The 14971-nt window shown below is 50.5% G+C and overlaps 1 protein-coding gene across 3 annotated transcripts in view; it reads left to right on the top strand.

Moving 5' to 3' along the window:
* Nucleotides 1-14745, top strand: part of CRTC1 (CREB regulated transcription coactivator 1) — an 18509-nt gene extending 3764 nt beyond the window's left edge. The window contains exons 3-14 of one of the 3 annotated variants that reach the window (XM_031557147.1): nt 502-639; nt 1397-1458; nt 2039-2133; nt 3421-3506; nt 3899-3942; nt 4238-4458; nt 6844-6977; nt 7049-7306; nt 8965-9066; nt 12808-12894; nt 13520-13700; nt 14362-14745. In XM_031557147.1, the coding sequence (XP_031413007.1) occupies nt 502-639; nt 1397-1458; nt 2039-2133; nt 3421-3506; nt 3899-3942; nt 4238-4458; nt 6844-6977; nt 7049-7306; nt 8965-9066; nt 12808-12894; nt 13520-13700; nt 14362-14573 (1620 nt within the window). In that variant the 3' untranslated portion in view covers nt 14574-14745. The remainder of the gene's footprint in view (nt 1-501; nt 640-1396; nt 1459-2038; nt 2134-3420; nt 3507-3898; nt 3943-4237; nt 4459-6843; nt 6978-7048; nt 7307-8964; nt 9067-12807; nt 12895-13519; nt 13701-14361) is intronic. The other 2 variants (XM_031557149.1, XM_031557148.1) reach the window with 2 other exon arrangements.
* Nucleotides 14746-14971: the final 226 nt, after the last annotated feature.

Genomic DNA, 14971 nt, shown 5'->3' with positions numbered 1-14971 from the left:
TTCCTTAATGTTGTCAGTGTCCCCTTAAAATATTAAGCCGAAAGGGGAGGTGAGAGGAAGTCTTGAGAGTGTTAGGATCTCTGCGCATCCTCGTCCTGCATCTTCTCCTGCCCGTGTTCTTCCAGCTCTGGATGTCAGCATGTTCCTTCTGGATGCATGCTGCATGCTGCACCCAGGAATGTACGCAGCGGTGGGCAGCTGCTGTCACTGCCCTTCGGCTGTTGTAGAGATGCAAAGGTTGGAGAGCAGCGCTGATGGGTGCGAGGGCAGAGCCCACACAGTCTGCCTCTGCTCACCTCTGATCTCTGGGAGACGGCCCTGGTAATTGCTTCCCACGGCTATAGTGAAAGTGGAGAAAAAATGTAGGTGCTTACATTTATCCATATCTTTCCTGGGCTTTGTTGCTTAAAATGATAGAACCTTTAGCACGACATGAACAAACTCCGGGCAGATGGCTCGCGTGTGTATTTTTCTGCTTATGACCTCACTCATCTCTCTCAGACTCCTTTTCAGTCATCCGGGCTGGACACGAGCAGAACAACTCGGCACCACGGTTTGGTGGATCGAGTTTATCGGGACCGGAACCGGCTGGGATCGCCGCACCGCCGCCCGCTCTCCGTGGACAAACACGGCAGGCAAATATCCTTTGCTCTGTGAGCCGGGCAGGGGGAGCCTCCCTTCCCACCAGGATCACAGGTTGGAGGTTTTGTAGTTCTCTTCTTCCTCTTCTCCTCACCTGTCAGCAGAGTTGCTTCCCATCTCCGTGCAGTTACTGCCGTCTGCTCCTCTGAGCTGTGATCTGCTCTGAAATGCCTCCTGTTCTGAGAGTGCACTTCACCCTTCCTCAGCTGTGAGTCTGGGTTACGGCGCACACGGAGCTGAAAGGGACTGAGCTCCTTTGATGGAAAAGACAAAGCGGTTCTTGTGAAGCCGAGTTTCCCTTCAGAACTGAGCAGATCCGAACCAGAATAATGCTCTGCAGCTCAGTGTGCCTTTTATTACCACTTGATTCATCCGTTTAACATCTGCTCGGCGCTGTTTCTTATTGCTGGTCGTGAAGATGAATTAGCTTTTTATTGCTGACTGGCTTCAAACGTGCCGTGGTCACACTGGTTTGATGGGGCCGGGGGGGGAAGCAGGACGGGGGGGGCTGCTGCCTTCTCATTAGGTGCTCAGAAGGGGGAAAGGGCTACGATTGTCCCATCGCTCAAGTGTTCCAACAAGCAAAATAATATTTCTGTTTCCAGTGTTCTTAAAGTCCGTGCGTGCCTATAAAGACCCTATGGGGTCTGCTCTGCATGTCTCATGTGAGCTTAGTGCTTTGACAGGGTAACCTGAACGACTCCTTAGAGTGGATTTCGCACAGAGACGTTCTTGCCCTTAACTGCCTCATCACGTGGACAGCTGTCCGTACGGCACTGTGTATCTGTCGCCTCCGTCAGACACGAGCTGGAGAAGGTTGGTAGCACAGCAGAGTGCAGGGCTGTGGGGTTGGAGAGCTCTGATGTACAGCACGGCCTCGTTGCTCTCCATGCGGCTGGTCGTGTGAGCTGCCATCGTTCACGGGGTGTGGAACCTGATTTCTTTTTTTCTCTTGTGTTATTCATTGAGCTGAGCAGCCTTTAAGATTGAGGTGTCAGGTGCTGTGGTCTTTTGAAAGGTGTTGAAGGAGTGCTTTCCTCTAAGATTGGCATCACCAGAGGATGTGTAAGAAGCTTTCAGCTTGAGCCGAGTTATTTCATCGTGCTCCACCTCAACAAAGCTTATCAAATTATTTTCTAGCTGTGGCAAACAGCTTTTCCTGTATCCCTCTCAATCCCGTTATTGAAACAATTACTTTTCAACCTTGAACTAATTTATTCTGTGAATTGATTGTTTCACAAAGAAGTGATGTCTGCTATGTACCGAAAATAGATTTTGTTTTTTAACGCAGAGCAAATGCAGATTTCCCTGAGTTGGCTGCATTTATCTGAGATGGAGCATTATTCACTTAGAGGAACTGATGATCAATTTTTCCTTTGTTGTGTCTTCCCCTCAGGACAAATTCAGACTCTGCCTTGCACCAGAGCACGATGACCCCAGCTCAACAAGAATCTTTTTCAGGAGGATCGCAGGACATGCAGCAGAAAAGAGGTCAATAGGATATGGGTCCTAATTTGTCAGTTTTGCATTGATGACTTCAGAGGAGTTTCTCATAGTTAACTTCATTAAATGCCAGCTATGAGAAATTAAATTCTGGAAATTGATCACGCATTGAAATATTAAAGGCTGCTGAACTTTTTTTCTGGCAGAGTAATCTGATGTGAAGAGCTGCAAATCCATCATAAAAGCCTTGAGAGTTTGAGTGTAATTCTTCAGGTGCAGTTGCTCAGCAGGATGCATTGGCTGCTCTGGCAGAACTTCAGCCCTGTGGTGTGTGCACACTGACTGTCAGAAGCAGCACCAAATCACCTGGGGGATTTTGTCCTGGAGCCCTCCATTCTTTGGGTGGCATTCGGAGCGTTTCGCTCTTACAAAAGCGTGGTGCCACGGGGGTTAATGAAGGAACTCTGCCACAAAGTGGCCGGGTCTCGAGTCTTTGTGGGGTTGAGGTCCCTGTGAGTGTGCAGTGAGAGGCACTGCTTACAGATGGTACTTTCTGGTAGTCTCTCTGCAATCCAGGAGCAGCACAGCCCTCAGGCACTCACCATTCTGGTGCCCTCTGCTGGCCCTTGGTTCTGCTGTCAGTGCACGAAATCTTTAATTGCTCCTAAATCAGTTGAGAAAAGTATATTCCTGAAACAGCAGAGATGGGTGAGTGCACGAAGCTTGATGTGTGTGCACTGTACTGCAGCTCTTCCAAAGAACGCTTCTGGAGCCGTAAAACATGGAATAGAAATCATCTTGAATGGTACTGCATAAATTTGGGTGTAAACGTGGAACTCTGCTCGTCATCAGTTTGAAGAGCTGTTGCTATTACAGCTCTTAGTGGACTTTCTTTTGCTGTGTTTTGCCACCTTGCTGTTAGCACAGTGACATTCTGTTTGCTTTGATCAAATGTGCTTGGAATGTGGGGAAGGAACAGCTTTGTAGTTGCTTCTCTATCCCAGGGGATGTGGTTTGGGTTCTGCCCTTCAGGGGTTGTCCTCTTGGCCACCCATGAGATGTAACAGCTGTGTATCACTTGTGTAAGATGCAAGAAGGAGGCTCTCAGGACACCCTTCTCCATTTACTTGCAAGGGGGTGAACTTGGAGGCAAACACTTTTTAAAGCACTGCTGAGTATTTGTCTGCCTCGTGTTTGCTGTGACTTCCCGTAATGGTGAGCAGTGCTCTGCTTCGTGTTGAGTGAAAATGGCTCACTGGAGTGTTCTTTGGAGTGGTGACACTTCTGAGCTGAAAACTGATTTCTGAGAAGCTGCCCTTTGTTTCCACGTTTTAGTTTTGCTGCTGACTGTCCCTGGAATGGAGGAAGCCACCTCTGAGGCAGACAAAGCCCTCTCTAAGCAAGGATGGGACACTAAAAAGGTAGGAATCTCCTATTTCAAAGTACAGAGCTTTCATTTCCTAAACATATTTAGGTAAACTAATGCTCTAAATATTGCCAATCAAAGCGAACTGCTTGCAGAGATTAGAATTACATTCTATGTTTAGCAGCAAATCACAATACATTAGATCAGAAAGGCTCTTTGTATGCATTTTGATTATATTAGGAGAAACTCTTAGTGAAATCTGAGCCTTGCTGGGCCGGTAAAGCAAAAAAGATGACAGGTCTTTTCTGAGACCTTGGCAGAACTCGTGTGCAGGAGAACAGCTCTACTTTAGAAATGAATTAAATAAGATTTTCTGAGTAAACTATGTCGTAAGCATTAATTCCTAGCAATATCTTTGCCTATAAAAATGTCTTCCTTCTATTTTAGACTGGGTCATCAAGACCTAAATCATGTGAAGTTCCAGGAATCAAGTAAGTTTTGAGCAATTCGTTTTAGAGAGCACTGAGATCTTTAGGAAAGAATGTTGTACATTGAACGTTTGAGTTTTCTGCAACAGCCTTTGACTGTTTAAGTGTGGAACAGACGTAAAATGAGCCAGAGCTACTGCTGGTGTCCCCTTGGTGCCATGTCTCATTTCCTAGTTTCGGTAGACCAGTTAATGTTTCTCTATATGCATCTCCCTTTTTTGCAAATGATTTTGTGCAGATCTGCCCAGGCTGAAATTTCGACTGAGCGCTGGCTTTTTTTTCTCTCTCCCTTTTTTAGCATCTTTCCATCAGCTGACCAGGACAACACTACAACCCTGATTCCTGCTACGCATAACACGGGCGGCTCCCTGCCGGACCTGACAAACATCCATTTCCCTTCCCCCCTCCCCACGCCGTTAGATCCCGAGGAATCCACCTTCCCTGCCCTGAGCAGCTCCAATAGCACTGGGAACCTTGCTGCCAACCTGACTCACCTGGGCATCAGCACTGCCACTCAGGGTAAGGTCGTGGCTCTGCGCTCTTGTGGCAGCTCGTCCCTCACACCTCTGCCTCGTGGCGTGGGAGCTGCACTGCTGGCTGCTGCTTCACTGCTGATGGACTGGTACAGGGCAAACTGCAGCATTCAAGCACACCCCTCTTGTAATTAATTGTACCTAATCCCAACACCGTTTGCATTATGGAAATAACCAAAGGTCTACTTCAGGTTTCGTTCCTTGAGGATGTTTTTTTTCCCCAGTGTGAGGATTCTTTTGAAGAGAGAACATTTCCTTGCTTCCCCCCTTGCTCCTTTTGTCTTCTGAGCAATCCCAGCAGCACAGAGCCCTTACAAGGCGTGCTGGTTTTTGTGCATTTGATTGCCTGATTCTTGAAAGTATCCCAACTAGTCAGGGTACACAGCAGGGGAGCAGCACCACATCCATCCCAGCACCTCCCAGCACTTCGGCAGTGAGGATATGCAGCGTTTGTTGGGGCTTTGGGGCTTTGGCAGTTCTGATAGGTTGATTTTAAAAAAGTAAATCGTAGTGATGAGCAGATGATTTCCAGAGTTGTCAACTGAAGCAAATGTTCTGAAGTGCTGATTGCTGTTTTGTTTCATCGTTTCACTAGGTTCTACCTGAGAATAGCTGTGCATAGGGTTGCCTTTGGTATTGCTAGTGCTGGCTGCAGTCCCTTCATTCCTAGAACAGGAAAAAAGTGCTTTGTCCAAAAATAGAAGTTGTGTATTTCCTGTGTTAGGCAGGATTTGCTTCCCTACTTAAAAACCTGCTCTTATATTGGAGAAAGGAAAGAATTCTAATCAGGTTAACGTGGTGCTATGGCTCAGCTGCTAGGTTTAAGCACGAATTAAGAGCACGGTGCTGTTCAGTGAGTTTTCTGGTCTCCAAACAGACTGCACAGCACTCCGGAGATGAGCTGTCACTCACACAGAGCTCAGCAAGTGTGCATTAAGAAAGGCAGTGTGATTGTGGAAGGGACAAACTACTTCTGTGGAGTGAGGCCAGATGGGGCTGCTGGCGTGTTTTTTCTGTTTTTTTCCTTTTTTTTTCTTTCTTTCTTCACTACCCACAATTAGCAAAGTAAATGGGATAAAACCAAACCGGCTGGTATGTAATTGCTTTGAAAACATTTCCTGGTCTATGAGAGATACTGCAGGTTAGCAGGGTGCACTCACTGGTGGTTTTTCTGCTTCTTATTGGACCCTGTCCCGTAGTTTAAACAACGACATACTCAGCGTGGAGCTTTTAAAACCCATTTTCTCAAACCTTCCTTTCCTCTCCTTATCTTCTAGATCTCTAGCTGAAAACAGAAATGCTTTTGGGTCTGTAGTAGGAGCTGTGTGTGCTGTGCAGACACGCCTGTGGCAGCCCCAGGAAAAGGTGGGGAGGAACACCTGTCAGGTTATGAGGAGCTGCCAACAGCTTAGGCTACACATTTGTGCATTTGAGTTTGTCGGTTCGCTGACACGTTCCGTGAGACAGTGCTGATTTTTGCAAACATCACGCGGGAAGCCAGGCAGCCTTCAGAGTGCACTCAGTGAGAGCCGCTTTGCCTGCTGGCTCCTTGGCAGCCCGGGCTTCCTGGCTTTCTGGCAGCCTGCCTGGAAGCCTTGAGCAGGTGCCAAGTGCCGAGGAGCTCTCAGGTTTTTGTGAATTCCTCCTTTCTGGCAGCTCTGAAAGAACAGCTCACTAGCTAGATTGTCCTGAAATTGCTTTACAGGGTGCCTTAGTTCCTCTTGGGTGAGGCTGAAAATAGAGAGGTTTCAAAACTTGCAAGTTTTGTCTTGGATTTGAGTAAAACTGCACTACTTGAGCTGTGTGCCCACAGCTCCTGTGAGGTCACAGTTCTGTAGAGCGTGAGGGATATTTCCTGCCTTCCTGTGTGCTGGTGTGCCATTAAAAATGGCGTACATCCTGTGTAACCGGTTTTTTCCTTCTGCATTTTCCATTAAATAGGCGTTTGGGTTTCTTTATATCACGAGTGCCCTCTGATTAGCCTCACTGCATATCCGCTATCTTCTTCCTGAAGCTGGAGCTCCTACAAATGGAGCAGAAGGTGCTGCTCCTGAGTTCCCTGTGGGAACGGCTCCGAGTGTTTCTGGAGAGCACTGAGGCAAGCAGCGGTCCGGAGCTGCTCTGCCCATTGCAATTTCAAGTTGCCGTCTGCCCGGTCCTGACCAGCTGTGACTGGCTGAGGTCTGGGATGGACCACGGGGATCTTCCTCTCTTCCCGATGCTCTTTAGCCTGACAAAATTCATTGCAAACCGGCCAGCTTTGTGGCAAGGTGCTGTCGATCTGCGCCACGCGTTTCACGGCGGAGGGAACCTCTGTCCCTGTATCCCGTTGCCCCGCTGCCCTCTGAGCTGCTTTGTCCCTTCCTGGCAGGGATGACGCCGCCGGCTCCGTCCCAGCAGCACCGGCAGCCCAACGTCAGCCCACTGTCGCTGAGCGCGGACTCGAGGCGGCCGCAGTCCCAGCAGATGTCTCCTACACTTTCCCCTCTGTCACCCATCACTCAGGTAGGAGTGCCTGGAGAAGGAGTGTCAGGAGTTCCCTGGCAGCCTGGGTGACTCTGATTCTTCTCTTTAAGGCCGTGGCGATGGATGCATTGTCTCTGGAGCAGCAGCTTCCCCCGTACCCGTTTTTTACCCAGACGACTTCCCAGCAACAGCAGCAGCCCCAGGTGGTGAGCACCCTGCCTCAGAACACTCCGTTAATGCAGACTTCTGGTTTACAGCGAGGAGCACAGCTGCCCCCGCTCTCCGTCACAGTACCTTCCACCATCCCACAGTCGCCTCCGGGCAGCCAGAGCCAGAGCCAGCCGTCCATGGGAATAGACATCAACTCGGTAAGCCGGGGCAGGGCTGGAAATGGTGCCACTCCTGTCCCAAAAATGTGCTGGTGTGCAGCCCGGTTCTGAGCTCCGGCTGGACAGCCCTTGTGATGGGTGAACCTCTGGGTGCAGAATGAATAGACTTAGAGTGGTTCGATTTAATGCACTTCAGGTGCTTTGTAGACAGCAGTTGGCTTTAGAGCGTGTGCGCAGTGGCTGTAGTTTCATAAAATGGCGTTCCCTGCAGCTCTGTTTGGTGAGACCAGCTCCAACTGTGGATATCAGTGCTTGTAGTGCTTCACTGGAACAGGCTGCCCAAGGAGGCTGTGGATGCCCCATCCCTGCAGGCATCCAAGGCCAGGCTGGATGTGGCTCTGGGCAGCCTGGGCTGCTGGTTGGCGACCTGCACACAGCAGGGGGTTGGGACTGGGTGAGCTCTGTGCTCCTTTTCAACCCAGGCCATCCTAGGATTCTGTGATTCTATAACATGTCCTGCATGGATAGGCTGTCAGGCTGTTAAATGAGTGCACACCCAAATCGCAATGGACACGTGGGGCTTTGATACAGAAGCTGCTAACCTGCACTTCCTAAAAACTGGGGAGAACTGTGCTCTGGCCACTGTGCCCTGCTCTGCCAGGTCTGGTTGTGTGACCCTCCTGGCAGGTAACAGGAGGAGCTCATCTGTGATGGTGGAGCACCGGGTTGTGGGTTGTGGCTTTGTGGAGGAAATGTTAACAGTCTGTGCTGGTAAGTGCTTCTTGGAAGGAGCTGCCTTCGTGTCAGGGTTAAAGGGAAAGGGCAAAGCAGTGGTGGGAAGGATTCCGATGCACTCACACTGTCCCAGTGTTCTAATACCTACACAGCTACCAGGACAGGTGATTCTGATTTCCATTCTCTGCTTTCTGTGTTGCTTTCCTCATCCTTAACTTCTTTATCACCTTAACTTTTAGGGAGCTGTGCAAAGGGCTGCTCTTGTTGTCTGTATTCTATTCAGATGCTTCGGGGAGCTGTAATTTGTTCAGGTCGGGGATTCTCTGTGACAAAAAAAGAAAAAGGCAAACCTCTGAAAAGACTGTCAGGAAGACTGAGAACAGTGTCAGCATCACTGATGTGAACCTGCAGAATGCAGTGGGAATTCTCAGACGATGCCTGTTGCATGTCCTGGGTTCAGTGCAGCTTCGAGGAGGGTTTCAGTCCTTGTGGTTAGATACGTGCTTCCATCTTGGTAACACAGCCAGGCTATTTCAGACAGGGCAGAGTAATGTGAGACGGACTCCGAGTGTGTTGTAAACAAGTTGAGAATGTGCATGTATGGCAAACGAAATTGAGAGTAATTAAGTAAGTTATTCTGAGATTTTGAGACTGCTTTTCCCCAGACTGTAATCTGACCAGACTTTTCAAAATTGAATTTAACTGGAAACTGACAAAAAAATAAAATTATTTGAATAGTTGGGCTGTCCTGCAGCAGCACCGTGCTCTCAGGGTCTGCACCGTGCTCACACCTTAACTCCCCCTCCTGTGCCATTACTGACAGTAATCTTGTCTTCGTGTAGAGCTGACAAGTGCTGAAGAGGACGGTTTCTCCCAGCTTCCTCAAGCTGTGTTCACCAAAAGTTGCTAATTTTCCAGCCTTCCATCAAGCCCATGGTCTCTAATTCTGTGTTGTTCTGTAGGCTTCACTCCAGCAGTACCGCAGTAATGCTGGCTCCCCAGCCAACCAGTCTCCCACCTCTCCTGTCTCCAATCAAGGCTTCTCTCCTGGCAGCTCCCCTCAAGTAAGGGACTCTGTGCTTCCACAGGCCTTGCTTCTTGTGTCTGTTTTAGTTGAGTCTCTCCATTACTGACCCATAGTTGTCTCACTGTGAGTGTGTGTGCCTCATGCATTACTGATGTCTCATCTCGTGTGCGGTTTCATTCCGTTCCAGAGTTTTTCTATAGCTGGTGAATTGCCTTTTTATTGACCCGAGCTGCTTACTGGGGCACCGCAACGCTCAGTTACCACTTTGGGGCAGACGGCAGCTGCAGGAAGATGCTCTCAGTGGGCAGTGTTGTGTAGGGGCTGAAGGTGAGGGGGGGAGGGAGAGGGGGACGCTTGTGAGCAGACCCGTGGGGCTGCTCCGTTCCCAAATCCCACCTGTAGGAACGAGGCGAGCAAAATTCTTACAGAGCGTCACAACAGGGGCAGAAAACCCATTTTCTGTTTCAGGATTTAACGCTTAATGAGGATCCTGTCTAATAAGTGCTGCCCCTTCCTGGTTCTGAAGCAGAAGCTGCCCTTCTTGCCTTCAGCCACAGGAGGGTCAGCGCTCAGCACAGAGCAGGGTGTCAGGGCTGTCTGCGTTTTCCCTCACCCTTGCTTAATTGCTTCTTCACTTTTTTTTCTGGCAGTTCTGTTGCGCCTCAAAGGAAGCAAGCAAGCTTGACTTTGCTGGCTGCCACGAGGAGCAGAGCTGCAGGCAGCCTTGCTGGGTGTTCCCAGCTCCGGAGGGCACTTGTGCAGCCCAGGAAATTTTGATTTTGTGATTTTCTTTCCCCTTTGATTTTTCAGTGGCTCTTGGTTTTGTCCACAGGCTCGTAGCCCTTTGGGGAAGCCTGTTGTCACTGAGGAAAGAGAAAACAGCTCAGGAACAAAGCAGACAACAAGAGGTAGTGATTATGGGGGCAGCTCCCAGGTAGTAGGATCTGGAGAGCAGTAGAAGCAGATTGGTTCCAGCAGCAGAACTGCCCGTTGTGGAGCAGTCTGCCTCTGCCTAACGAGCGTGCAATCAAGGAGGTGCAGCCAGGACAGCAATTGCTCCTTTTTCTCCCATCACTTTTAGGTTAACTCATCCTGCAGCTTTCCACTGCAGTGTTAGTGACATGTCGCATACGGTTCATTCACCAGAAGCTGCTTTTCATCTTTCCACATCTCTTGATCGATTTGCTCTTGTGTTTTAGCTGTCTGCTTGTTACCTGGAGGTCTTCCTGTTCCAACACAAATTGAAAAGCTCTGCTTGTAGTTCTCAGCTTTGTGTGTGCATGGCTTTTCACTGGCAGTGGCTTGTGCTTTCCTCCTCTAACACCTGGCGTACAATTCCAATTAGATAGAAATCTGCTTTTTTTTTTAGTGGAATGGCTGAATGCTGGATACATGGTATGTATTTTTAGGCTAATAATTTAAGCCAGGGGTTTGTGGTTTTGTTTTCTTTTTCTCCTTGCAGTCACCACATCATTAACCCAAGAAGATGAACTGTTGACAAAACAGACCTCATCTAGTGTTTCTGTAGGACATGGTGTTAGCAAGATGTTCTTCCCAGAGTTGTCAGTAAATTATTCCGGGACTCCGAAGTGTTGACGTAATGACATTCCCAGTTGATTTCCTTTGGGAGTTTCAGTGCTTACAAATGCAACAACTGGTGTACTTCAGGGCTGAGAAACAACGTGGGCCTGTGAGTTTGGTTTGCAGTCCTGAATGTAGGCTGGCACAAGCGGGTTTTGTTCTCTGTTGGTTGCTACTGGTGTTTCCCAATGCTTTCGGGATGGGAGCTTAGCAGAATGTGGAGATCTGAGGTTGTGCCCTGCTTCTAAAGCTCCTGCACCAAAGAGATGTCAGAGTTGGCAGGACAATACCCAGACCTCGTCCTCCTTGGGGCTCTCAGATCAGTGCTGGAAACACAGCTGTTATCCAGAGCAGCTCTGCTTCACACTGAGCAGTGGTGTCCTGAATGCAGTTCTCCATCAGAACAGACAGACATCCGTCAGGCGTCGCAGAGCCCTGCGGCTGGGGATGGGGCCTCTCCTGCTCTGCTGCAGAGGGCTGCAGGGTTACTGACGGCTCAGCTGAACGGGGCTGAGTTGGAGTAGCACGGAAATGCTGATCTGAGGATAGCTGGGCAACAGGCGACTTATCAGTGTGGTAACGAAGCAGAGCATGTTTAATTATCAAGTACAGCTTCTGCAGGAGGGCTTCGCTTTCTGCCTCCAGGCGCCGTGTGACTGTTACTCTGCATTGGGTTCCACCCTGCTGCTGCAGGGGGACACCTGGGAGGGCAGGAGGAGCGCTCCCAGGAGCAGCAGTTTCCCATTTTCACCTCTTTCTGAGGAGGACATTGAGTCACAAAGACCCCATTGTAGTTTTGCAGTCATAGCTGTGACAGATCATAAGTGAATGCAGTGAATCAGGACTTTATTTCTGTCCGTATTCAGGGCTCAGGCTGTGTAGGAAGAGTGGCTCCATTTGGTTCAAGTGTTTCCTCCGGAGAAATCCTGCTGTGATCTCCTGTCACAGCAATCTGGCAGCTCTCGCTCCTTCCCTGAGGCCGCGCTCTCACGGGACAGCCAAGGGTTCTGCCTGAAGGCAGGATGGCTTTTGTTAGCTTTAAAAGGAATATTGGAATATCAGATTGCTGCTTTCCTGCTTTGCTCCTCTCGTGAGGAGTTTGGTACCAAACTCACCCTCCTTGCATGCAGCCTGCAGGCGAGCTGAGATGTGCTGCTGGTGGAGGAGGACGCTGGGGATGCAGTGTGCTGTTTGTGAGATGTTCTGTGCTGCTGGGGACGCGTCCCACATCCCAGCACCCCGAGCTGTGCTCAGCTTCTCCCTGTGCTGCTGCAGCTGAATTGTCTCTCCAGTGTATATCTTAACATCACATGCTGCCTGTGCTCACAGGGAGAAGATTCAGAGCCTGAATACGTAGCTAAAGCATCTGGAAAACGCTGTGTGAAATGTTTTGTTGTCTTCTTCCCCCCCCAAGGCTTAAGCAAACTCTCCACGCAGATCAGTCTTACAGAGCCCCGTCCCCATGGGCTGCTGGTGGTTGTGAATCGGGAGTCGTTGCTTCGTGGGGCAGCGATGTTGGAGCACTGCCCCACAGCTCTGCTCACTTCGTCTCGCCGGAGGGACCGGCAGAGTCAGCAGGGGGTGCAGCTCTGCTGGGCTCCTTGCACAGAGCTGCCGGTGGTGCTTCGCCGTGGCTCCTCTGATCTGCAGCTGCAGTGCAGAGTGCAGCTTGGCTGTCGCAGGGGAGCTGTGCAGAGCTGCAGGGCTGCGCCTCGCAGGAGATCCGCACGGTGCCGCAGGGCTGTGCCTCGCAGGGCTGTGCCTCGCAGGGCTGTGCCTCGCAGGGCTGTGCCTCGCAGGGCTGTGCCTCGCAGGGCTGTGCCTCGCAGGAGATCCGCACGGTGCCGCAGGGCTGTGCCTCGCAGGGCTGTGCCTCGCAGGGCTCACCGTCTGTCCGTCTGCACGCAGGCTGTCCTGCACAGCGAAGTCCCGGCGATCCTCGTGTTTCTCGTGCGGCCCAACGCCCTCGTCTGCATTCGTTCCTCAGCAGCTTCGTGTCGTGTGTCCTCCAGGCAGTTTGTCGGGTCCCCGGTGGTGTCTTTGTGCCCCTCGTGGGGCTGTGTGGCACAGCTGGGTCTGTGCACAGGGAGCTGAGCAGTGCTGCCCAGCGGGGAGCACCGAGGGCTCGGGCTGCTCACACGCCGTGGGTTCCTCTGTCTGAGACCTTTGCACCATAAAGACTCTGTTTTGTTTTCAGCATTCTTCCATTCTGGGGAGTGTATTTGGTGACTCCTATTATGATCAGCAGATGACAGCTAGGCAGGCTAATGCCCTATCCCATCAGGTGAGCAAATTCATCTCCGACTTTCAGCTGTCTCGGCCACTTAAAATAAATATAATTCAACTGCTGGTTATTCTGTGTAAGATCACGCTCTGTCCTTTTAATTTTACTTTCTTATTTTCCGTTTGCAACACGTAGGGATCTCTTGTCTTCCCCCCATCCCAACTTCTCCATCCCCATTCCTCCCTCTGAGCCAACGTAGCAGATGTTTCTAAATGTGTTCTGCCGAGTTGATTGGATTAGAAATAATGACAAGGCTCTGGCAGCAGGTAAAATGTCTTCCAGGTAAAATGCCTTGAGGCGGTGCTCGGTGGGCAGAGGCCCCAGGAGGTAGCATGAATTGGTTGTGTTTCTTCTTCCTTCCTGCTTCGTTTTAAAGCTACCGCATACAGTAACGAAAGCACCGCTTTTATTTTGGCATCCTCATTTCCCCACGTTCCCAATTTGGCAGTGAAGTGTTCTGGAGAGTTAAGTAAAGTTACACCAATGTTTTGACTAACAAAAGCTAAAGATGAATTTGTTTGCCTGCCTTTCTTCACACCCCTTCCCATCCTTGAGCTCTGTAAGTTATTTTTGCTGCCTTTCCCGATGGTTGGAAGTAACAATTCCTTTGTGCCTTGGTCTTCAGCTCGAACAGTTTAACATGATAGAAAACGCCATTAGTTCCAACAGCCTGTACAGCCCCTGCTCCACGCTTAACTACTCCCAGGCAGCAATGATGGGCCTCACCGGCAGCCACGGCAGCCTGCAGGACTCACCACAGCTCAGCTACTCCAGCCACGGGAACATCCCCAACATCATCCTGACAGGTGAGCAAACCCCACGCTTTGCAGAGCCCAGCTGCCCTGGTGCTGCTGCCTCGGTTGGGGAGAGCTGGGGCAGGAGCTGGGTGTCGCTGCTCTTTGGGGCTCAGTTTCAGCTCGTGTCGGTGCTGAGTGCCTGGCTGCGGGGCTCCTGCTCCGTCCCTGCCATCAGCACAGTGCCCTGCTGCTGACTCACACATCCATGGGAGCTGAGCTCCTTCCTCTGCCCAAACTTGCCAGCGGGGATTATTTCAGTGTTCCATACGGTGGAGAATCTGGTCGCAGTTGGACATTTGGAAGCAGTTTCTGCATAGGTCACTGAAAAAGCTGGAGTCGAATCCGTCCTTCAGCCTGGGGCTCATACTGATGAGAATAATGCAAACTGAGGTAATTGTTCCTAAAGCAAAGGGAGAGTGGAGACCCGAGAGTTGTCCCTTTGTAGCCTCAGATACACTTAGATGAGTTTTGCTTTGCGTTGTCATCGAGGTGCTCTGACAGCTCTGTAGTTCATCCGGCTGGAAACGAGGACAGATTTGTCTCAGCTCCAGCTTCAGTTCAGTCAATGATTCGGGAATTAAAGCAGGCTTTTTTTTTGTTGCTGTATCTTAATGTTGTGCCTGGAGGGTACATGAGGAGGATTCATGCCTTTCTGTCCCTCTTCCCGCAGTCACAGGAGAATCTCCTCCCAGCCTATCGAAAGAACTGACCAGCTCCTTGGCAGGAGTGGGCGACGTCAGCTTCGACGCCGATTCCCAGTTTCCTTTGGATGAACTCAAAATTGACCCTTTAACCTTGGATGGACTGCACATGCTGAACGACCCGGACATGGTCCTCACCGACCCCGCCACAGAGGACACGTTCCGGATGGACCGGCTGTGACGTGCGGGCGCCGGGAGCTCGGGAGCGGGGTTGTTCCTGGATCAGCCGAAGCAGAGAGTCCGTGGGTCAGTCGTGTCAGAGCCGGAGCTGCTGAGAGCCGGAGCTCTGTCCTGTACAACGTGTACAATGAGTAAAGCTTGTTGTTCTAAGCTTGCAGCGCTGCAGACCCCTACTCCCTGTCGCGCCGTATTTCGCCCCTTATCCACTCATTGCCATTAACGAGCAAGGAGTTTCCATCAGCCTTCTCCTCTCCAGAGCCCCCCCTCCCCCACCAAAGCTCCAGCGTTAAGTTGTCAATTTATCCTTTGCACTAGAAGGGGGTGCTCTCGGGCAGGCGAGGGGGGTCCGAAGCCAAGGGAAAATTGATTCTAACGAACCAAATTCTGGCTGTGGTTGGA

The sequence above is a fragment of the Meleagris gallopavo genome, chromosome 30 (assembly GCF_000146605.3).
Source record: "Meleagris gallopavo isolate NT-WF06-2002-E0010 breed Aviagen turkey brand Nicholas breeding stock chromosome 30, Turkey_5.1, whole genome shotgun sequence".
In the NCBI taxonomy this organism is placed as follows: Eukaryota; Metazoa; Chordata; class Aves; order Galliformes; family Phasianidae; genus Meleagris; species Meleagris gallopavo.
Note: the sequence above shows the minus strand (reverse complement) of the source record. Positions and strands in the feature narration are given on the sequence as shown.